Source organism: Lates calcarifer, linkage group LG24 (assembly GCF_001640805.2).
Source record: "Lates calcarifer isolate ASB-BC8 linkage group LG24, TLL_Latcal_v3, whole genome shotgun sequence".
NCBI classification, from domain to species: domain Eukaryota; kingdom Metazoa; phylum Chordata; class Actinopteri; family Centropomidae; genus Lates; species Lates calcarifer.
The window spans coordinates 1,356,638-1,376,425 of NC_066856.1; the positions used below are offsets into that span (position 1 = coordinate 1,356,638).

The window sequence follows — 19,788 nt, forward strand, 5'->3', positions numbered from 1 at the left end:
GTCACCATTAGAGATGATGGTGTAAAGACAAAAACTCAACAACAGCTTTCAGTAGACATTGTTGTTTGGGAGGATGTCATTTTGCACCATGACAACAACCTTAACATTTCTGTCTTTTAGTTGCTGGATGCCCTGGAGCTTTCTCAGAGCCCACTGCTGCTCAAACTGCTGTCAGGGATTCTGTGTCGAGACAGAAAACACATCATGGAGGAGCAGTTCCACACCTGTTTCCAAAAAATAGCAAAGCGGTTAGTAAAAGAATTAATTGATCACTTTGTAGACCCCAATTTAATCTATATCACATTTCAACTGTTGACTATGTCCACTGGAAATAAACCTGAGTGGGAGAGAAAGGCCTGTCATGCTCCACCACAGGAGCAAACAGGAATTGTTTTTATTGTGTCCACTCTCTCTGTCTTTCGATGTCTGATCAGGTCAAGCAGTGAGCGGCAGCTTCAGCTGCTCTCTACAGTATATGGGGTGATCCAGCAGGGTGATGTGCCGGTGAGCTCCATGCTTCAGGCCATGATGGAGAGGGTCCTGCTGCCTCTGGCCTCTCACTGCAGCACCAAGACCCTCAACGACTTCTTTGTGGCAAATGTCTCCGACATAATAGCTTTGCTGCTCAGTCGCTTCACCAAGGTTTGCTCCTCAACAGCATTACATCTCAGGAATTATTTTAAACCCATTATCCTCTGCTGTAATTTCATTTATGAACTTAATACATTACTTTTCCTCATGATAACTACACTAGTTATGCCATTAATCAAATGTATTTATCAATTTCAGTCAAGTGAAATGATGTTTGAGCTCCAGCTGCTGAAGAAGAACGGCTGTTACAAGCTGATGGAGCTCCTGTATTCTCGTCTTCCCAAAGAGGAGGTCTACTCCAAGGAGTCTCGCATTAATCAGGCCTACTGTCGTTTAGATAAAACAGAGGGGAATGAGCTGTCCAAGACCTTGATCAAGTAGGACTCAAAGTGACATAGATTTAAAATGTCCCTATTTTTTTCCATGAATGAGTAAAGGATGTTAATTGTGTTAATGTCATAATAGGTCATGTTTTGAGGCGTTCACTGAGAACATGGCTGGTGAGACTCAGCTCCTTGAGCTCAGGAGACACTATCACTGTGCTGCATACAACTGTGCCATCGCTGTCATCAGCTGCAGCTTCAACGAGCCCAAATTCTACTACGGCTTCCTCTTCAGTGAGAAACCAGAGAAGGTACTGTCCTTCTGTTGTTATTATTTCCAGCCTCAGTCATCAGTCCTTTTGGTACAGTGCAGTACAATCCACATTTAGAATTAGTTTCTATGTGAGAGCAGTGGCTGAAGAGCTTAAAGGACTTCAGTATTGTTTTTTTTTTTTCTTATACAGAATCAGTTCATTCTGGAAAATATCATTGATGTTACGAGGACCTACAACTTTCCAGTTGAAATTGAGGTATGTTGTTTGTTTAACAGTTTACTGTGTGTCTCATTCATGGTCTGTTCATTAGTTTTTTTTCATTAATGCAGGTCCCATTTGAGAGAAAGAAGAAATACATCATGATTCGAAAAGAAGTTACTGAGGAGAACGGAGGTATTAACTACTCACAGCACTTTTTTAAACTCAGCCGCTGACCTTGTTGCGCACTCTGACTTCACCCCAAATTGTGCAGTGTGTTAAGGCTTAATTATTAGACTGAAATTGAAATGAAATTATCTGACTTCGATAATAGGTAACAACATGGGTCAACTCCAGTCACTCACCCCAACTTTTTCAAAAGTCAAATGTGCGTTCATGTGATTTATGTTGTGGTCTCCGTAGAAGCACCAGTTTACTTGTCCTCCCAGTCGTACATGGCCGACAGCAGCCTGAGTGAGGAGATGAGTCAGTTTGATTTCTCCACCGGGGTTCAGAGCTTTTCTCTCAGCTCCCAAAACCCAGAGGGAAAAAGACGCACCGTTGTAAAAAGGGTTAGTCATGTGCTTTGCTGTCATGTGATTTTTGTGTAATAATACACACAGTGGTGACAGGAGGGTTTGTTGTATGTTTGGAAATGTAGGAGACAGAAGAGACAAATCCCTCCCAGGATGCACTGGTGGATCTAGAGATGGATGAGCTGAATCAGCATGAATGCATGACTGCTATGACTGCTCTTATTGGACACATGCAAAGGAACAACATCACCCCCAAAACTGAGCAGGTCAGTGGTACTGAAGAGGAGGGAAGACAGAGATTCTCTTTCTGATAATTTTATCTTTGTTTATGTGGAAAGTTTTCTTTCATTAACATGATTATCTACACATATGGCAGTTGATTGTTGTGTGTTCAGGCGATGCTCTGTCCTCTGTTAATGAAACAGGGAAACATGCCGAGTGAACTTCCTCCATGGATGAAATTTCTACATGGAAAACTATCAAACCCAGCTACACCTCTGAATATTAGACTCTTCGTCTCAAAGCTGATCATCAACACGGAGGAGGTGAATGATTTCATCTGGTCTCTCCAGCTGTTTGCATTTATACAAGTGTCGTATTTGAAAATAACTAAATATGGTGATACTGTATCTTCCTGTATTATCCTTGATTTAATCTTTGTTGTTCCAGGTTTTTCGACCGTATGCCAAGCACTGGCTGGGGCCGCTCCTGCAGCTCGTCGTCTCTGGAAACAATGGAGGAGAAGGGATTCACTTCATGGTGGTGGATATTGTGGTCACGGTGCTTTCATGGACAAGCCTGGCTAATCCCAAGGTGGCTAAGACTTAGATTTTGAAGGCAGTAAATAGAAAATGTTCAGAGCTTTTTGTCATTACATGTGTTCACATCGAGATTGCAACTTAATTGCAAAAAATGTGCGTTGTATTGTCACATAAACATACTAACAATCACTGGTGGACTATCATTAGTGACAGTGTTCTGTGTCCCAGGGTAACCCCAGAGATGAAGTGCTGGCCAACCGGCTGTTAGAGTTCCTAATGAAGCACAGCTTCCACTCCAAGAGGGCTGTTTTCCGCCACAACCTGGAGATCATCCGCACTCTGGTGGAGTGCTGGAAAGACTGTCTGCATGTTCCTTACAGGTAGTACTTGCACACGCTAGCTGAATGGAAGTTTGTGGAGATAGCAGATCATTGTTCTACAGTACAGAAGAGAGGAGGCGAGTGAAGATCCAGACACCAGATTAAACTCACTCTTTTAAATTCTGTGTATTTCAAGAGTAAAAACAGGAGACGGCATCCTGACATTCTGACAAGTTAGAGATTATACATTCGGCAGCGTGCTGGCATGCTTTTGTTTTTTTATTACAAAATGGAAATGATCCTTGTTTTTATCTCCTCTTGCTCTTATAGTCTGATATACGCTCAGTTTTGTGGAACCGACTCAAACAGCAAAGACAACTCGGTCGGACTCCAGCTGCTGGGAATCATCCTGGCCAACAACCTGCCTGCTTATGATGCCTCATGTGGAATTGAATATGAGAGGTGAAATATAAAGGATGGCTAAATGGCAACATACTGTACACAGTGTCACTGACGGCTGTTTGTTTGAAACCCTCGTCTGACTTGTTAATACAAATGTCTTGTTATTTTTTAAGTTGCAAGTTCGGTATCAGACATTTCCAGTTTTTTTTACATGTGAGTTGTCGCTCGCATGCTGCCAAGATTCTTAAATCATTTCTGCGTGTCGTGTATTTTTCAGGTACATCCAGTCTCTCACCAACAACCTGTCCTTTGTGAGGTATAAAGACGTCTACTCAGCTGCTGCTGAAATTATCGGTCTGACCCTGAAGAATATGACTGAGATGGACGACGTATGAACCTCTCCTCAGTTTAGCTGAATTAGTTTGAGTTCATTTCTGATTATGTCTTTACTCAGAAAGATCTCACATGGAAAAGAAATATTTATTTTCATAAGTTAATGCTTCAGTAAAGTCAGTAGATGTACATCACGATGATAAAATCCTCTTATGTATGTATATATGCAATATTCTTATTTTAGATTCTTGACGTTTATTACATTAATTTGATCCATAACATTTTCTTCTTCATTCTTGTCTCAGCAACATCAGAAACTTCTCAGTCTTACTGCAAGTAAAATAAAAAACCTGAAGGAGAAAGACTTGGACGACAAGTTCATTATTTGCTTGAACAAAGTGTCAAAGCATTTTCCTCCATTTATGGATCGGTGAGTTGATATTTGGACTCTATTTATTTTTATTTGCAATCTAAATCATTTTGACATTGAGGTGCATTTTATGTAAAATGCATTTGACCCAGAATGAAATGAGTTTTCTAACCTGTCTGACTCTGGTTGTTGAGTTGCCCACCAAGGTCAATACAGCTTATGTTTTTTTTAATTCTTCAGGTTTGTCAACTTGGTCTTCTCCCTCCTGCCAAAGCTGCACGGCATCTTGAAGACTTATTGTTTGGAGTGTGTGCTGAGCCGAGCTGATGTCATCCCAGACATCTTCCTGCAGCTGAAGACCTCAGGCTTCATTCAGATGATGGCTCACAGGTAGATCCTAACCAGGTTTTCAGTCTGTCTGAATCAATGATTCAATGTATTGAACTTGTTAATGGTGCAAAGGGTAACATCACTTCCAACGTGTTAATCATCCTCATTAAAGCTAAAGGCTGAAGGATTTTGAGCACAGAGAAGAAGCACTGGGATTGGTTCTAAAAAGAAATGATCCACCTACATTTTCCTGTGACACAGTTGAGTGTTTATTCACACTGAACCATGTTTCTGCATGGTGCTCAGGGATGAAGCGAGGCAGAGGGTGTGTCTGGATATCATCCACAAGATTATCAGCCTCCTGACTCCAGTTCAGCTTCAGGAGCTCCTGGGACCAGTGACAGCTTTTGTCTCCCACCCTTCACCAGTGTGCAGAGAGAGGATGTACGATGTCCTCATGTGGATCCAGGACAACTACAGGTGAGATCATCACGTCCCACTTGGTGTAAACAGGTTGTCAGTAACTTTTTCTCATTTGACTCAAGGGATGACTGCATAATGGATTTACAATTACTCCTCACTTTTTATTATGTCACCTTTCGTGGTCACTGGAGCACATGATTCATGTGTAGTGATAGAGTTAGTGTTACTCACAGTCCATCTTTAAAGATACACTGGTTTATTTGAATTCTTCCAGTGATGCAGAGAGCATGGAAGACAACACTTCAGTAGAGGTTTTGAATGCAGCTAAAGAAACTCTACTTCAGGGACTGTCTGAGGAAAACCAAGGCCTACAGTAAGAACCCACTAATTCTCACTTGTCCCTGTTTCAAGTTGTATGTCTTTCATACACTGCCTTTATGTCACCCTTTCTTTCTTTTCTCAGTACAGTCTTTAGTGTTTGAATTGGAAAGCTCTTCCCTGTTTGTTACGTTTTCAGGCTTCATGTCCGTTTACTTCTGGAGTGAGGAGAAGCGCCTTCCCACTGCGACCCTCGACCGGATGCTGACGGTGCTTCGTTCCCTGTACTCATGTCAAATAGAAAGGTGTTTCTTAAGCTTGGCGACTAATCTGCTGCTGGAAATGACCAGCCGGAGTCCTGACTTCAAACGAGACATGTTTGAGTATCCTCTGTCAGAGTGTACCTTCCAGGTCAGTGGATATATGAATTTACTTCTCTCTTCCTCTCTGGATCAGTGAGTTTCTTCTTTGTATGATACCAACGTGTTTCCATTTTTTCTGTAGGACTATGTGATTGATTCCAACTGGCGCTTCAGGAGCACAGTGATGACTCCTATGTTTGTTGAAACCCAAGGATCTCAGGGTGCAGAGAGTGTGGCAGCGTCTCAGGCTGCAGCTATGAAGGGGAAGCTCAGAGCCACTCAGACCTCCCTGGAGTTCACCCAAACCCAAGCAGCAGGTACACTCTAACTCAGTATCCCTACAATACAGCAGCGACATAAGACTGTGAACTGTGAACAGACATTTAAACTTTCCTGTTTTTCTTCCCTCAGCTCGAACATATAATTGGCTGACAGGCAGCAGCGTGGATACACTCGCAGAGCACACACTCGGCTCTGAATCTCTGTCTTCACTGTTGGTGTTCGGTAAGAGAGCAGAGAGGCAAACTGCAAGGAGACCAGTGGGAGAAGGATTTGGCCTGAGGCGCCTAACTGCACCAAGCGATGAGGTGGACAGTCGCACCAGAGGTCAGTCTCTGAGAAACAGCACACTGTTGTTTTAATAGTGCAGCATTAACATTCTTCACTGAAAATCAAATGAAGTGAAGCTCTGTTGATGTGAATATCTTTTCTATGTCAACAGCAGAAAATGAGCAGCGTAATAACATCCTAAGACTGAGACGCAGGTTTCTCAAGGATCAGGAGAAAGTCAGCTTGAGTTATGCACATAAAGAGATCCAACAACAGAAGCAGAAAAAGGTAACAAACAGACAACAACTGTACTGATATTTATCCATAGTGCATTTCAGTTGTTAGATTTTGTGTAGTCCAGTCTTTACTGTCACTGATGAACTGACTGATCATCAGTGGTTGTGTTTGGTGTCCCACAGGAAGAGAAAGCTGATCAGCGGCTGCGTAAAGAGGCTCAGGTGACTCTCTATCGCAGCTACAGAGTGGGAGACTTCCCAGACATCCAGATCCCATACAGCAGCCTCATCGCCCCCCTTCAGGCTCTAGCCCAGGTAAGACTGCCTCTGCTTTCTGCGTCCTTCCCACCAACGGCTCAGGTTGTAAATATACTATCATTTATGTGTGTGTTCTCCTCAGAGAGACCCAATCTTAGCCAAACAGCTGTTCAGCTCCCTGTTTGCTGGGATCCTCCAAGAAATGGAAAACAACAAACGAGGGGAGAGCGGGAGGATTAAAGAGGAGCTGCGGTGCAACATGAATGAATTCCTGAGCAAGAGTACCCTCTGCTTCCCTCCATTCATAGCCTGTGTGCAGGTATGACCCTCGGCAACTCTTTGGCATTCAGTGATTGATTCATATCAAAATGAAAGTTGTCCACATATTAATTACTGCAAACTTTTATTTCCACATTAATCTGTGGTCAGTAAGAAAAGTTCATTATCGTTTTAAGATGTTCACCAAGGTTTTAGGATCTTTATGTTAATGCTCCAGTTTCCTCTGGAGTGTATATTTTGTATATAATTATTGTTATGTAATATTATACCATATTTGCATATTGGGAATATAAGTGTTTTTGCCTTCATAGAAAAACCCTTTGTCTTGTGTCTCACATTAAAATTTGCCATGAGTTCAATAATAATAATAATATTTGATATTCTGTTTATTGTTTTGTTAGGACATGTGCTATCAGCATAAGGAACTGCAGCAGCTCGATCCAGCAGCCATCAGCTCCACATGCCTGATGAGTCTCCAGCAGCCGTCAGGTATCCTGCTGCTGGAGGAGAGCTTGCTGAGTGCTGGTGTCCAGCAAGAGCCTCCTGCAAAACGCTCACGAGGACGAAAAGAAATCCCCCCAGACACCAAGAAATGGATCCACCTGGCAACGTATTACAGACATTATTCTACTGTTGGCTTGTAGCTGAATGTTAGAACATGAGGAACATACTTACATTGATGCAGTTCTCATGTTTATATTCCAGTTTATCTTGTCAGTATATCTTGTTTATCAGTCAGCTGTGGTTAATTAAAACTGCTGTTGTTAAGTGTAATACTTGCTGTTCTCTTTGTTTCCTCTTTAGACTCTACAGATCTTTGGAGGATTATGATGTTGTGCGCAGCATCTTTGGGGGTAAAGTTGGGACTAAGTCGATCACCTGTGCTGCTCTTCAAGCTGAAGCTAACTCTGACTTTGCAGAAGCTGTGAAACTTTACAATGAGGTATATAAGTCATGGGTTTCTCCTATAAAAAGCAGAGACCAGTGGCTGATTCCTGATACATTATTGTAAATATCCAGTAAGGAAATCTAGCTGTGTTCAGGCAGCATGACAACACAGGTGGATTGTTTTATTTCCTGACTGCTGCTGTGTGTAAGGGTGTATAGTATTCAGTTGTCTAAGTAAAAGACTGAGAAGAGTGCAAACTGTCTTCCTTACTGGCAGGCCCTCAACAATGACAGCTGGCTTGATGGTGAGCCCACTGACTCAGAGAAGGACTTCTGGGAAAGAGCAGCTATGGATGCCTACAGTCATCTGACTGAGTGGAAGTCTCTTCAGTACTGCTCCACTGTGTACATAGATGAAAACTCCCCACCCAACCTGGACAGGATGTGGTCAGAGGCCTTTCTACCAGGTAACAGAAGTCACATTTCACAGTCAGTGCATTCTCAGGAGGCAGGTTTAAATTCCAAACAAAGCTAGATTCACCTTCTCACGTTGAGGGTGCAGTGATGGCTTGAAATGATGTAATCTCAGCCCTCCACTGTAGAATTATTAGAATCGTGAGCTGCGGTGCTTTGCTAACATGAGCCTTTTGCATTTGTGTCAGGAAATGTACCTGCAGCACATGATTCGCAGCATGCTGAAGCAGCTGCAGCTGGGTGAGAGCGACCAAACGCTGCTCAGCTTCATCGACAAAGCCATGAGGGTGGAGGAGCGCAAAAAGCTCCTGGAAAGTCAGTACAGCCAGGAGCTGAGCCTGCTCTACATCCTGCAGGAGGACTACGACCGCGCCACATACTACACCAACTACGCCATGCAGCTCTTTATGGAGGTCTGCTGTTACACATTCTTCTTTGTCTGTCACCTGTCAAGTCTTGGACCAGTAAAGTTAATGATGTATAGTTTTTATATACAGTATGTAGACCTATATATAATATACAGACACTGGGTCACACTGTGCACTCACTCTCTTTGCCTCATACAGAGTTACTCCAGTGTGGATACGCTGCTCACTCAGAGTCGACTGACCATCCTGCAGTCAGTGCAGGCCTTAACTGAGATCCAGGACTTCCTGCTGTTCATTAAAGGAGATGGTGCGTGGACACCTTCTGTAAAACTCTAAGCTAAAATGCGCAGTTAGAAGCAGTAGTTTACCCTCCTCTCTGAAGGGTTTGCTGCAACTGTCTTTGATTATCACTCAGCAACTGTCATTGTATTTCATTCATTAGTGTCTGTGGGCGCCCTCAAACGCCTCATCAGATTGTGGACTGAGCGGTATCCTGATACCAAAGTGGATCCAGTGAACGTATGGGATGATATCATTACATCTCGGTAAGAAGAACAAGTTTTTAACATTTTGCTTACAAATCTTTTAAATTGTCAAACAACAAAAAGTGACACAGCCTCAAATTTGATGCTCTACGGTTCAGATGCTTCTTCTTGGACAAGATCAGGGAAAAGCTGAGTGGCCACGCTCCCAGTGACTGTATGGAGGTGGACGGTTCAGGAGACTCTGCAGGTTACATCGATAAATTAGTAAATGATTGCAAGTTCGACATGAAGCTACACATGGCTGACAGCGCACAGAAGCAGGTAAAGTAAACTATGGAAGCTACTTTTTTGTGAACTCATAACTCACTCCTCATGGACCACTAATGTTGTTTCAGAATAACTTTCCCGTTGCCACCAAGCTGCTGAAGGAACTTCACAAAGACGCCAAAACAAACAGAGGCCGGATGATGCAGTGGGTCCACAGTTTTAGCCGCTTCAGCCATAAACGCAGCCAGACTCAGGGACCTGTGGAGCAAATCAGTATCATGCTGAAGACCATCCCACTCCTGGGTAAGTTGTTTACATCCAAGATTTCTGGCAAATAAAGACATTAGGGAACAAATGATGAAATACAGATGTTTGATGTCAGCTCTTTTCTCTCTGCAGAGGACCTTCAGGCTGATTGTGAGGGGGCTGCAGCTAAAGTATTCAGACACCAAAAGATACTCCAGGGTACGTCTTTCCACATCCTGGCCACAGCTGTGAGCAGAAGCCCCTCGGTCCTGGGAACTGTTGAACCTGACAAAGCACAGAGAGTTTTAAGGCTTTCTGGAGCTGCCAATGAAAATCCAAAGGTACTCAACTCATTATTCTTTTTTGTTAATTTTCAAATGTACTAATCAATAATTATTAGAAAATGAATAGAATTAGAAAAGGCTGTACTTGAGTGATCCTCCTGTAGTTTTAAGAAGATGTACCTTTTGGTTTGTTAAAGCCTGTTTCTCCTGCAGGAAGTGGAAGTGGGGTTGAAGTTACGAGCGCTCAAGTTGCTGTGTGATGCTACCAGAAAGGCTGATGAGGAGCTTCAGTCTTATTCTCAGGACTGTGTGGAAAGCAGCAGCATCACAGAGACATACATGGCTTTGGCTAACTTCTGTGACAAACAGCTACGAGAGGAGGAGCAGAGTAATACTGGTCGGTAATAATAATAATAATAATAATAATTAATAACTCACTGTGAATGACAATGAATGCATTGTGGCGAATTTCATTTTTAACATCATGCAGTTACTCTTACATGAATTAATGGTATGCTGCCTGTAGAGAACACTCATTCTCATTTTTATACTCTTTTACTGCTGTGCCAGTAATCCTGACTCCTAACTGTGATGTCTTCAGTTCAAGTTTGGCCGCCACCTTTTGTCACATGTCTAAACCACCACTGTCTTCTGTTTTACAGAGAGCCAGTTTCCCGACCTTCTGGCTCTGCCGGTTCACGCAGTGGAGAGCATGTTGAAAGCCCTGAAGATGAACTCAGAGGAAGCTCGCCTTAAGTTCCCACGTCTGTTACAGATCATTGAGCTGTACCCGTCTGAGACACTGGACCTCATGACGAAAGAGGTTAGTGTTAAGACCAGTAATGTAGAGGACAAACCCACATTCTCTTCAGGCTGATTGCAGTTGTTCTTTGTTACAGTCTTTAACTGTTTGTGGAAATGCACCCGTCGGATTTGCGCGTCCCATAATATATGTATAAAATTAGTAAACGATGACAGCACTATCTGTCTGTATTTAGATGACGTCAGTTCCCTGTTGGATGCTGATTGGCTGGATCAGTCAAATGGTCGCCCTGCTGGACAAACCAGAAGCTGTAGCAGTGCAACACAGCATCAGGCAGATAGCAGAGTGCTACCCTCAAGCCCTGGTCTACGCTCTCATGATCAGCAGCGAGAGTTACCAGTTCGAGGACTCGGCCACAGGACACAGGCAGCAGCAGTTTGTCAACAGGTGAACTGTTTAATGTTTCCTCTGGGGAACAAAGAAAAGGACATCACTTTCAGAGCTTCTGTTATTTCTGATTTCTGTTTCTGTGTGGACAGGCTCAGGAGCATGCTGGATAAGGGAGGAGCTGTGAAGAACTTTGTGGATGCTCTGCAGCAGCTTACCAATCCTGACATGATTTTTAAGGTAATGAGTTCAACCATGAATCAAACAAACTGCCACCTGTGTGGTTTAGGCCTGTTAGTGATTATTTTCATTTGGTCCACGCAGGATTGGTGGGATAGCATGAAAAATGAGCTTGAACAGCCAAACTTTGACAAGAAGCAGATGGGTGACAAGTATGACGAGGTGCACTCCTGCCTCGGGGATCGTAACGCAGATGGTCATGGAACGTTTCGCAAGAAATTTATCCAGGTTTGTAGTTTGAAATTGCAAAGAGCATATATGACAAAGTAGCACACTAAACCAGCCACACAGGTAAATGAAGGAGTTCAAAAATAAACTGAGTTGGTGAAAGAAAAGCCTTTTATTCCTCTCATACTTGATTTTCATTATGTAACAAACAGTTACTAACTGATGTATCCAGCCATGTTTTTTGACAGTTTCAGGACTTCTGAGCTCTTATCCTGATCCTATGCTTTGTTACTGTGGAAGTCATTGCAACCATTTTTCTCTGACTCGACAGAAATTTGCTAAAGATGTGGAGAAACTTCTGGGAGCTAAAGGCAGCAAGCTGTTTGAGAAGAGGAAAGACAAAAGCTTTGTGAAGCAGGTGGACGAGCTGGCTGCGTCCATGCGTGGATTTCAGACAGAACCCGGGAACCTGAAGGAGTACTCACCCTGGCTGAGTGGATTTAAAGCAGACCCATTCTGCAATGAACTGGAGATCCCAGGTCAGCATCTTAAAGACGAACATCACTGAAATCATGGGAATCTGTATGTCAGCATTGCCGTGTCTTGTTTATGCTAAAATGTTTTCCTGTGTTTGTAGGACAGTATGATGGCCGATCTAAACCTTTGCCAGAGTATCACGCAAAAATAACAGGCTTTGATGAAAGGGTATGATGGTTTAGATGTTGTAACAGCATCCTGTGTGTTAAGTGTGATATCCCTTTGCAAGGCCGGTCAGTAAGTTGGTGTGAATGTATCCCCTGCAGGTAAAGGTCATGTCCTCCATTCGTCGCCCCAAACGTCTGATCATCCGCGGGGATGATGAGCGGGATCACCCGTTTCTGGTGAAGGGTGGGGAGGACCTCCGCCAGGACCAGCGCATTGAGCAGCTTTTCTCCGTCATGAACATTTTGTTGAGTCACGACACTGCCTGTGCACACAGAGGCTTGCAGCTCCGCACCTATCAGGTCATTCCTATATCCAAAAGGTACTGGGCTCGTTTGTATAAACCGAATACATGTGATGATTATTCAGACTGAGGGTACATTTAATTTACCACAGGCCACTGCCTTTACAGAATTGGTCTGATTGAATGGATGGAGAATACCTGTACTCTCAAAGAGTTCCTGCACAGCACAATGACTGAGGAGGAACAGAAAACAGCACAGAGGTACACTAAATACATTTCACTCTAAGTACCTGGACGTCATCCTCAGGACTATTTAAAACTTACTCTCGGATTCTTTAATAAAAACTCAATTGATTTCAAAGTAACTTGTTTAACAAACAGGAGATGCAGATTTTTCAATAGCACTGTGAATGTAATAATCAGAATGCTCTCCACAGCACTCTATAGGGGAAAAATTTCCATGTATGTGTTTTGTAAGTAAGACAGTGCACCTTTTTAAAAAAAACTGTGATTTCTTTTTTTTTTTAAGGTCTGTTGAAGACTATAATAAATGGCTGGAAACCTTTGCTCCAAAGTCACAAAGTCCTATTACTTTCTATGGTTGGGCGTACAGGTAAGTCTCCTCATTGATTATTTTTAAAAATGGTGTTTTTACCGGGAAGACATGAGCTTAAATGTGTTCTTCTTTAACAGGAAAGCAAAACGTGCTGAGACAGTCAGCAACTTTCTGAAAGTGTCGCAGCACGTGCCCAGTGATCTCCTCAAGTAAGTGAAGAATCTCTGGTTTAAAAAAACTGCTCATGATATTTAACACTTGCAGTAAAACATTAGTTTTTTCTTTTTCAATTTCTAGGAGAGCTTTTCTGAAGATGTGCAACAGTCCTGAGGCCTTTCTCTCCCTGAGATCTCACTTCATCAGCTCTCATGCTTTGCTGTGTGTGAGCCACTGGATTCTGGGTATCGGAGACCGACATCTCTCCAACTTCATGATCAACATGGAAACAGGAGGCATGATCGGCATCGACTTTGGTCATGCGTTTGGTTCAGCCACACAGGTTAGTCAAGACAAAAAAATGTGTTTTAACAAATTTTACATTTTCAGTAGGAATTTAGATAAACACCTGGAGGGAATCAGTGGAATATGATTCAAATCTGACTCAGATGTGTAAATACCAAGTGTAGATGTGATCAGTTCTGTTACAGCAGAAACTATAAAATAAATATGTAATTTAAAATTCCCTTTTTATATTCATGTTATGACCTCATCAATAAAAATGGGGAAAAAACTGGTTCAGCCAAAAGTCAGTGTTGAGCACACAGTTAGATCATCCCATGATTCCCATACGATAAGAATGCAACCTGAATCCCAGCAGCAGATATCTGTGACTGTGTCCAGCTGTGGGAATGTGAACAGAACCCTGTTTTAAAAGACACGGACCGTCGCCTGTATAAACAAATCTCTTTCTGTGTGACCTTTTTTTTTCCTCACAGTTCCTCCCTGTGCCTGAGCTCATGCCTTTCCGGCTGACCAGACAGTTTGTGAATCTAATGCAGCCCCTGAAGGAGTCGGGTTTGATCCAGAACATCATGGTTCACTCCCTGCGAGCCTACAGGGCTGAGCCCGACCTTCTGCTCAACACCATGGATGTGTTTGTCAAGGAGCCGTCGCTGGACTGGAAGGTAACATCACTCCTGCTACAAAGATCCCAGTGGTTTTTGGTTTAGTTCTCTTTCATTTCTAACAACGTGCTGTTTGTATAATTTTCTCTTTTTCTCATCTAACTGGACATTACTGTTTAACTTTTTCTGCCCTTATACCATAATCCATAAATAAACTGTGGTACAAATGATGTTTCTCATTGCTGTCACACAGAACTTTGAGATGAAACAGCTGAAGAAAGGAGGCACGTGGACAGAGAGCATAAACACTAAAGAAATCAACTGGTATCCGTTACAGAAGGTCAACTTTGCCAGAAGAAAACTAGAAGGAGCAAATCCAGCTGCTATTACCAGGTATGTCACTGAATCATTATATGGCAGAGCAATCATCAGGATTTCATTAGTGTTAAGAGTGCACTTCAGTTTAAGATGAGATACTGTAGATCTCTGATAACATCCATCCATCCATCTATCCATTATCTATACCACTTATCCATTAAGGGGGGGGTGTTAACAACTCACACTATATTGTCTCCAGTCCTTTTAATGTGTCATTATTCTGTTTCCCATTAACAAAATTCTGCCTAACTTTTGATTTAAGAATAAAAAATAATGGTCTTCAAACAGACATTTTACTTGTGTGTGATCAGATGTTGTTTTGTTTCGTCAGTGAGGAGCTGAAGCTGGGCTTTGAGAAGGACTCGGCCTTTCAGGGGATGCAGGCTGTGGCCTTGGGGAGTGAGGAACACAACATTCGTGCCAGACTAACAGCTGCAGGTTTGTCAGTGGAGAAGCAGGTGGACTGTCTGCTGGACCAAGCCATGGACCCTAATGTGCTTGCCAGGGTTTGGGTTGGCTGGGAACCATGGATCTGATTCTTAGACTAGTAAAATGTTTCTAAATACATTCACAATAAGTGAGGAACAGGTTGTATAGATGTCTGATGTCTAGAGTATCTGGAAATGTGTAGGAAAGGAATTTTGTTTGTATAGTTTAGTGGCCTTAAAAGATAGTTATCTCTAATATTTCCTCTTTTGTACTGGTGAAAAATAATTTTCATGTTTGTAAGGAAGGATCTGCTGAATATCTCATGCTGAAAACCAAAAACTTAAAATCAAGAACTCTTAGTCTGGGAGAGAGATGCCATTTGGGAATTGTGCTTTTAAAATCAGAGACCTTGTGGGTATAAACTCCATCATTTTGACCATGTCATGCACTTCTCTTTTTGAAATAAACTGATCATTAGCATTGTTTAAAATTCTGAGGCTGATGCGCAAAATATATGATCACTGTGGTCAGATGTTTGAAACTGATTACTACTCTAAACGTGCACAATTTCATTATTTCATAAGATGTGACCTGAAATAATACTTGACCTGTACACAGAAAATAGGGAATTAGATTTAAAGATGACTCTTGACTGGAGATGCTTCACCAAAAATCTACTTACATTCACCTCTGAGAGATAAAGTTTTGAAATGTCAACGGAAACTTCTTAATTCATAGAAGTCTCACCCAACCTGAGGAGTTACCACTGCTGAGAAATGAATTATTATTATAGATTATTACAAACTCATCATCTGTATGAAATGTAATTATTTACTGAGCCACCTTGTATTTATAACTCTGCAGCTTAACTATTCTGTATCACACTCTGGTACCTGTCCACACTCAGTAAGAGCATTTGCACATATAGTGGCATTTAAAAACTGTCGTGTTTATTCGTTCAGATTTTAATAGCAAGCAAAGCTGGAAATAATCTGTTTCTTAACGTCTTTATAAGATTACTCTGACAGTAGGTACAACATCATCTGTCACACAAAGCTCTAAATACATCATCATATTCATAAAAGAATCATAAGTACTGATTTCTGTTGCATTTTTACACAAAATTAGCACAAATATTCATTTTCATATTCACAAAGAGCATGCTGGTGTTAGCAATTAGCTCGGTGCATCGCTGTGCTCAAACATAGCCTCACAGAGCTGCTAAGCGTGGCTGTTTATTCTTCGTTTTGCCTGTTTTAGGAACTGTAGAACAGTATGACAGTTCAGTGGGTTTTGTCTACGCACAGAGACCCACAAAATGATGCGTACCCAGAGTGCCCTGGGGTGCGGGGTCTACTGTTCGATCTCTCACGTTTAGATGGTTTTTGGTTGTTCAAGCGAGGTCTACGCTTTGCAGAATCTCGTGGGGTCTTCTTCAGAGGTCTACCTTTTGCAGAACCTCGTGGGGTCTTCGTCCGAGGTCTACGTTTTGCAGAACCTCGTGGGGTCTTCGTCCGAGGTCTACGTTTTGCAGAACCTCGTGGGGTCTTCTTCCGAGCTCTACGTTTTGCAGAACCTCGTGGGGTCTTCTTCCGAGGTCTACGTTTTGCAGAACCTCGTGATGTCTTCTTCCGAGCTCTACGCTTTGCAGAGCTTCGAGAGGTCTTCTTCCGAGGTCTTCCCTTTGCAGAGTTTTTCTGCTGAGATCTACGGTTAGCAGACTTCCCTGGGATTGGCTGCAAAGACTGACGTTGTGCTGAGCGCCCCTGGGTGCCTTGCGAAGGTCTGCGGTTAGCAGGGGGCACTGACATGCCTTTGCGAAACCGTTCTGGGTTTGGGGTTCTACGTTCCGGTTCCCACTGGAGGAGGCTCTTGTAACTCTCTAAGCTCATCTCACAGTGCTCACCATAGTATGGGTACTGGCACTCACACATAGCTAACAAGGTGCCTGACACATCAACACATTTGCCATTTTTACCACATTTTACTTTGGAGCACGGCTTTTCCCCCATTATCTCCTCATCACTTTTAATAAAGACGACAAACTTCCCAAACAGTTTCCCACATTTCCCTGTGAAGAGGGAGGAGGGTGGAGATGAGAGAGTGCTCTCTGTGAGTACTAAGTCCTCATCCTCAGGTACTTCTACAGCACTGGTGGAGGTTTGACTCTTTATTTTAAAAGCATGGACTGCTGTGTATGTCTGAGAGAAGCGTTTTCCAAAAACTGTTTCCCGACATTCCTCTAGTTTCTGAGCCACATCTACACACATTTTAACACTCTCAGGTATGCACTTTCTAATAGCTTCTTTAACAGCAGCAGCCTTGGAGTGACTTCCTTTCACCTGCTTGGCTACAGCCACTGTAACTGCTCCTCTCTCCACCTCAGTGAAGCCTGACAGGACATGCCTCTTCAGTAATTTTGGCTTATGCTTCGAGTGTTGGGTTGTAAATGCAACAACCATCCAGTCATACCTGTCATATGTTTTTTCCAAAAATGCCCTGACACTGTCTGCTATTTGTTGATGTTTTTTGGTGTCATCAATTTGCTCAAAAATATCTCTCTCTATGTAAACGTCGCTGTCAGATATGCATCGCTGGTGTGATGTGGTTAAAGCTGAGGCAGCCTGGGATGCAATCTTACTGGCTTGATTAACCCTGGCTTTGGTGTTTATGCCTTTGAATTCATAGTACTTTTCATTCAGCATGTTGCCTTTATACATAACTTTGTTCAAATACAGAAACTGGGCTTTAATATCTTTTTCATGACATCGTAATCTATCAGCCAGCAGGTCTCCAAGGTTTTGTGTTAAAGACACTGGTTTAGCTGTCAGGTATTTATGCAGGACCAAAGTGTTGTCTGTGTATTGGCTGTAAAATGTGAAATAATCCTGCGTTAGTGCCTCCTTCTCTGAGTTAGTTGTTTGTTTAACACTAAGCATGAGCTCAGTGTATTTAACCCAAGCTTTCTCTATATTGTTCACTGGTATTAGAAAGGCACCAGCTGCCCAGGCATCCCACTTCATCTCTGCACGGAAGGTGTCAAACTTAACATTGAGAGCTTTAAGTTCAGACATGACGATGTCCAGTGGGTCAGCCTGTGGTGTGAGCAGCATTAAGGTTTTTAGTGCTGCAGAAATGGGTTGCCCAGCTATCGGCACCGGTTCTAAGGTAGCAATAAGGACATCTCCAATATCCTTATAATGTTTCTTTAGCCAAGTGCCAAACTTTTTAAACACGTCCTTCTGTTGGTTGTCATGTGATTGTGGCCCCTCATCAGGAGAAGAGCCTGGAGGAGTGCCTAGGACCAGGAGACAGGAGGACACCAACAGCAGGAACAGCAGGCCTGGACACAACATGACTGACAATACACACACACACAACATCAAACACATTATGAAAGTCACATTCACTTACTTCACTTATCAGTATAATTTTACATATATGACAGTTTACAAAACTCAACTCAGTGATGTCTTTAAAGAAAGATAATGGAAGGTACGGTGGCTCAGAGGGCTCAACAGACTGCAACTTGTTTTGTTTCTCATCTCTGTTGTGTTCTGTGACTTGCAGTCTTCCTATATTTGGATGTTTGCTGCTGAGCTTTTTTCCCTAAATGCTGAACATGTTTGTCAAATTAGTGAAGATCTTTTTGTCGTTTGCTTGCCTTTATTTGCGTGTGCTTTCTGAAGTTGCGATTGCATTAAGCTCTCCGGGCCACCGTAGAAATGGCTCATTAACTAACATTAATTACAGTCCATTCTATTACAATGAGATAAACAGATAAATGCATTACTCTGTTGCACCAGTATCTAAGTGACAGATGAAGAGTCATTTTTATGACTGCTATGTTCACCTGTAGACATCACTCCAACACAACATGTTGGCAGTATACATGAAATCTATCAGAGACAGCAGACCTGGAAGGAGGCTTGGAGAGATGATCTGCCTGTGGTGTAGATGTTCAGGAGTCTGATTGGCTGATGCAGCGTTCGACCCCTGGGCCGGTCAGTGAGGAGTTGGTTGGTTGTTCTGGAGCTTGTTGAAGTCTTTTGGAGAAAGTGTCAGATCTATAGGCTCAGCCTTTTATAAAACTGAGCACACACGCCCACTCGATAGTCAGGAAGGTTGCATCCATTTTTAGCCCGACAGAGGAGGAGAGGGGGGTGGCTTTAACTGGTTTGTTATAATGGGAAGCAAATGATGACTGTATTAAAATCTGATATATGAAACACTTACTTCACTAGCTATAGACACCAAATACAAAGATATAGGAGAGATCAAATTCACAGCAGCAGGTCAACAGGATGTTTTCACCTGTTGGTTATGAAGGACACAGCAGCTAAATGATCATTAAGACAGATTGAGGTTTGGTGTTAGTTGAAGAACTTTGGTTCAGACCGGACTTGTCAGTTCACAGTGAACAAACTGGGTCATAGGTTGAAACTGTTAGGTAGAGTGTTAGCTCAATCAAAAACTAACAGCTATGCTCTTACTTTAATTTAATTAATATTTACTGTGCTCCATATGTTTTCTGAGCAAGAACATTTTCAGTATCAGTGAATGAGAAAGTGAGTCATGAGAAATATGAAGTTCTCTTGTATTTTTGCAATAATGCATGATATCAGTGACATTACACTTTAATTTAGAGCCGCCAGATGGCTAATGCTCAGTTACTGACATTATTGATGGCTGTGTTCCATTTAGCTCTGCCAGCAAGCTTTGCCAAAGAGCCAACAATACCAAGGCCATGTAGCTGTACACCTAATGGAATGCAGGCATTTCTAACATTATTAAGTAGTTTTATAAGTCAAAGTGTCCACTGAGACGAGCTGCTCTACATTATGAAAAATCTTCAGCTCAGGTTGGTTGTTGTGAATTGATTCTGTATTAAACGTTGTGTCAGTATATTTGAGAGACTCTGGTGCTGTGCTGTGTATTTTGTGGGGCAGCATCTCTGGTTACATCTGGGTCTATGGAACTG

General features: G+C 42.5%; 2 protein-coding genes across 6 annotated transcripts in view; one reads left to right on the top strand and one right to left on the bottom strand.

Moving 5' to 3' along the window:
- The window catches only part of prkdc (protein kinase, DNA-activated, catalytic subunit), a 28,494-nt gene extending 13,191 nt beyond the window's left edge, over positions 1–15,303 (top strand). The window contains 48 exon segments of the mRNA XM_051066666.1: positions 121–248; positions 435–642; positions 790–968; positions 1,057–1,225; positions 1,379–1,444; positions 1,519–1,582; positions 1,811–1,959; positions 2,049–2,189; positions 2,349–2,468; positions 2,593–2,736; positions 2,913–3,064; positions 3,335–3,466; positions 3,684–3,795; positions 4,045–4,169; positions 4,350–4,499; positions 4,746–4,919; positions 5,137–5,235; positions 5,380–5,392; positions 5,394–5,591; positions 5,685–5,859; positions 5,954–6,148; positions 6,264–6,379; positions 6,511–6,642; positions 6,728–6,904; positions 7,266–7,474; positions 7,669–7,807; positions 8,030–8,245; positions 8,415–8,639; positions 8,793–8,901; positions 9,037–9,139; positions 9,238–9,400; positions 9,475–9,649; positions 9,746–9,933; positions 10,090–10,273; positions 10,539–10,699; positions 10,875–11,086; positions 11,179–11,266; positions 11,351–11,494; positions 11,766–11,973; positions 12,072–12,139; positions 12,238–12,458; positions 12,549–12,641; positions 12,910–12,993; positions 13,074–13,145; positions 13,234–13,435; positions 13,872–14,060; positions 14,254–14,393; positions 14,710–15,303. Coding sequence (XP_050922623.1) covers positions 121–248; positions 435–642; positions 790–968; positions 1,057–1,225; positions 1,379–1,444; positions 1,519–1,582; positions 1,811–1,959; positions 2,049–2,189; positions 2,349–2,468; positions 2,593–2,736; positions 2,913–3,064; positions 3,335–3,466; positions 3,684–3,795; positions 4,045–4,169; positions 4,350–4,499; positions 4,746–4,919; positions 5,137–5,235; positions 5,380–5,392; positions 5,394–5,591; positions 5,685–5,859; positions 5,954–6,148; positions 6,264–6,379; positions 6,511–6,642; positions 6,728–6,904; positions 7,266–7,474; positions 7,669–7,807; positions 8,030–8,245; positions 8,415–8,639; positions 8,793–8,901; positions 9,037–9,139; positions 9,238–9,400; positions 9,475–9,649; positions 9,746–9,933; positions 10,090–10,273; positions 10,539–10,699; positions 10,875–11,086; positions 11,179–11,266; positions 11,351–11,494; positions 11,766–11,973; positions 12,072–12,139; positions 12,238–12,458; positions 12,549–12,641; positions 12,910–12,993; positions 13,074–13,145; positions 13,234–13,435; positions 13,872–14,060; positions 14,254–14,393; positions 14,710–14,914 — 7,116 coding nt within the window. The 3' untranslated portion in view covers positions 14,915–15,303.
- A 432-nt stretch (positions 15,304–15,735) lies between these two features.
- LOC108898308 (uncharacterized) lies at positions 15,736–19,133 on the bottom strand. Of its 5 annotated transcripts, none has more exons than XM_051066665.1 (3): positions 18,725–19,133; positions 16,384–18,165; positions 15,736–16,266 (listed from the first exon to the last, which is right to left on the bottom strand). In XM_051066665.1, exons 2-3 carry the CDS (start codon positions 18,161–18,163, stop codon positions 16,091–16,093), a joined length of 1,956 nt encoding a protein of 651 aa, XP_050922622.1. In that variant the 5' UTR covers positions 18,164–18,165; positions 18,725–19,133; the 3' UTR covers positions 15,736–16,090. The 5 variants fall into 5 exon arrangements, with proteins under 5 accessions (XP_050922622.1, XP_050922620.1, XP_050922619.1 ...); XM_051066663.1 differs by having other exon boundaries at positions 15,736–16,305; XM_051066662.1 differs by having other exon boundaries at positions 15,736–16,344.
- Positions 19,134–19,788: the final 655 nt, after the last annotated feature.

Bases quoted from the DNA above. Each gene is read 5' to 3' on its own strand.
- LOC108898308 (XM_018698266.2), bottom strand. From the start codon at position 18,163: ATGTTGTGTCCAGGCCTGCTGTTCCTGCTGTTGGTGTCCTCCTGTCTC.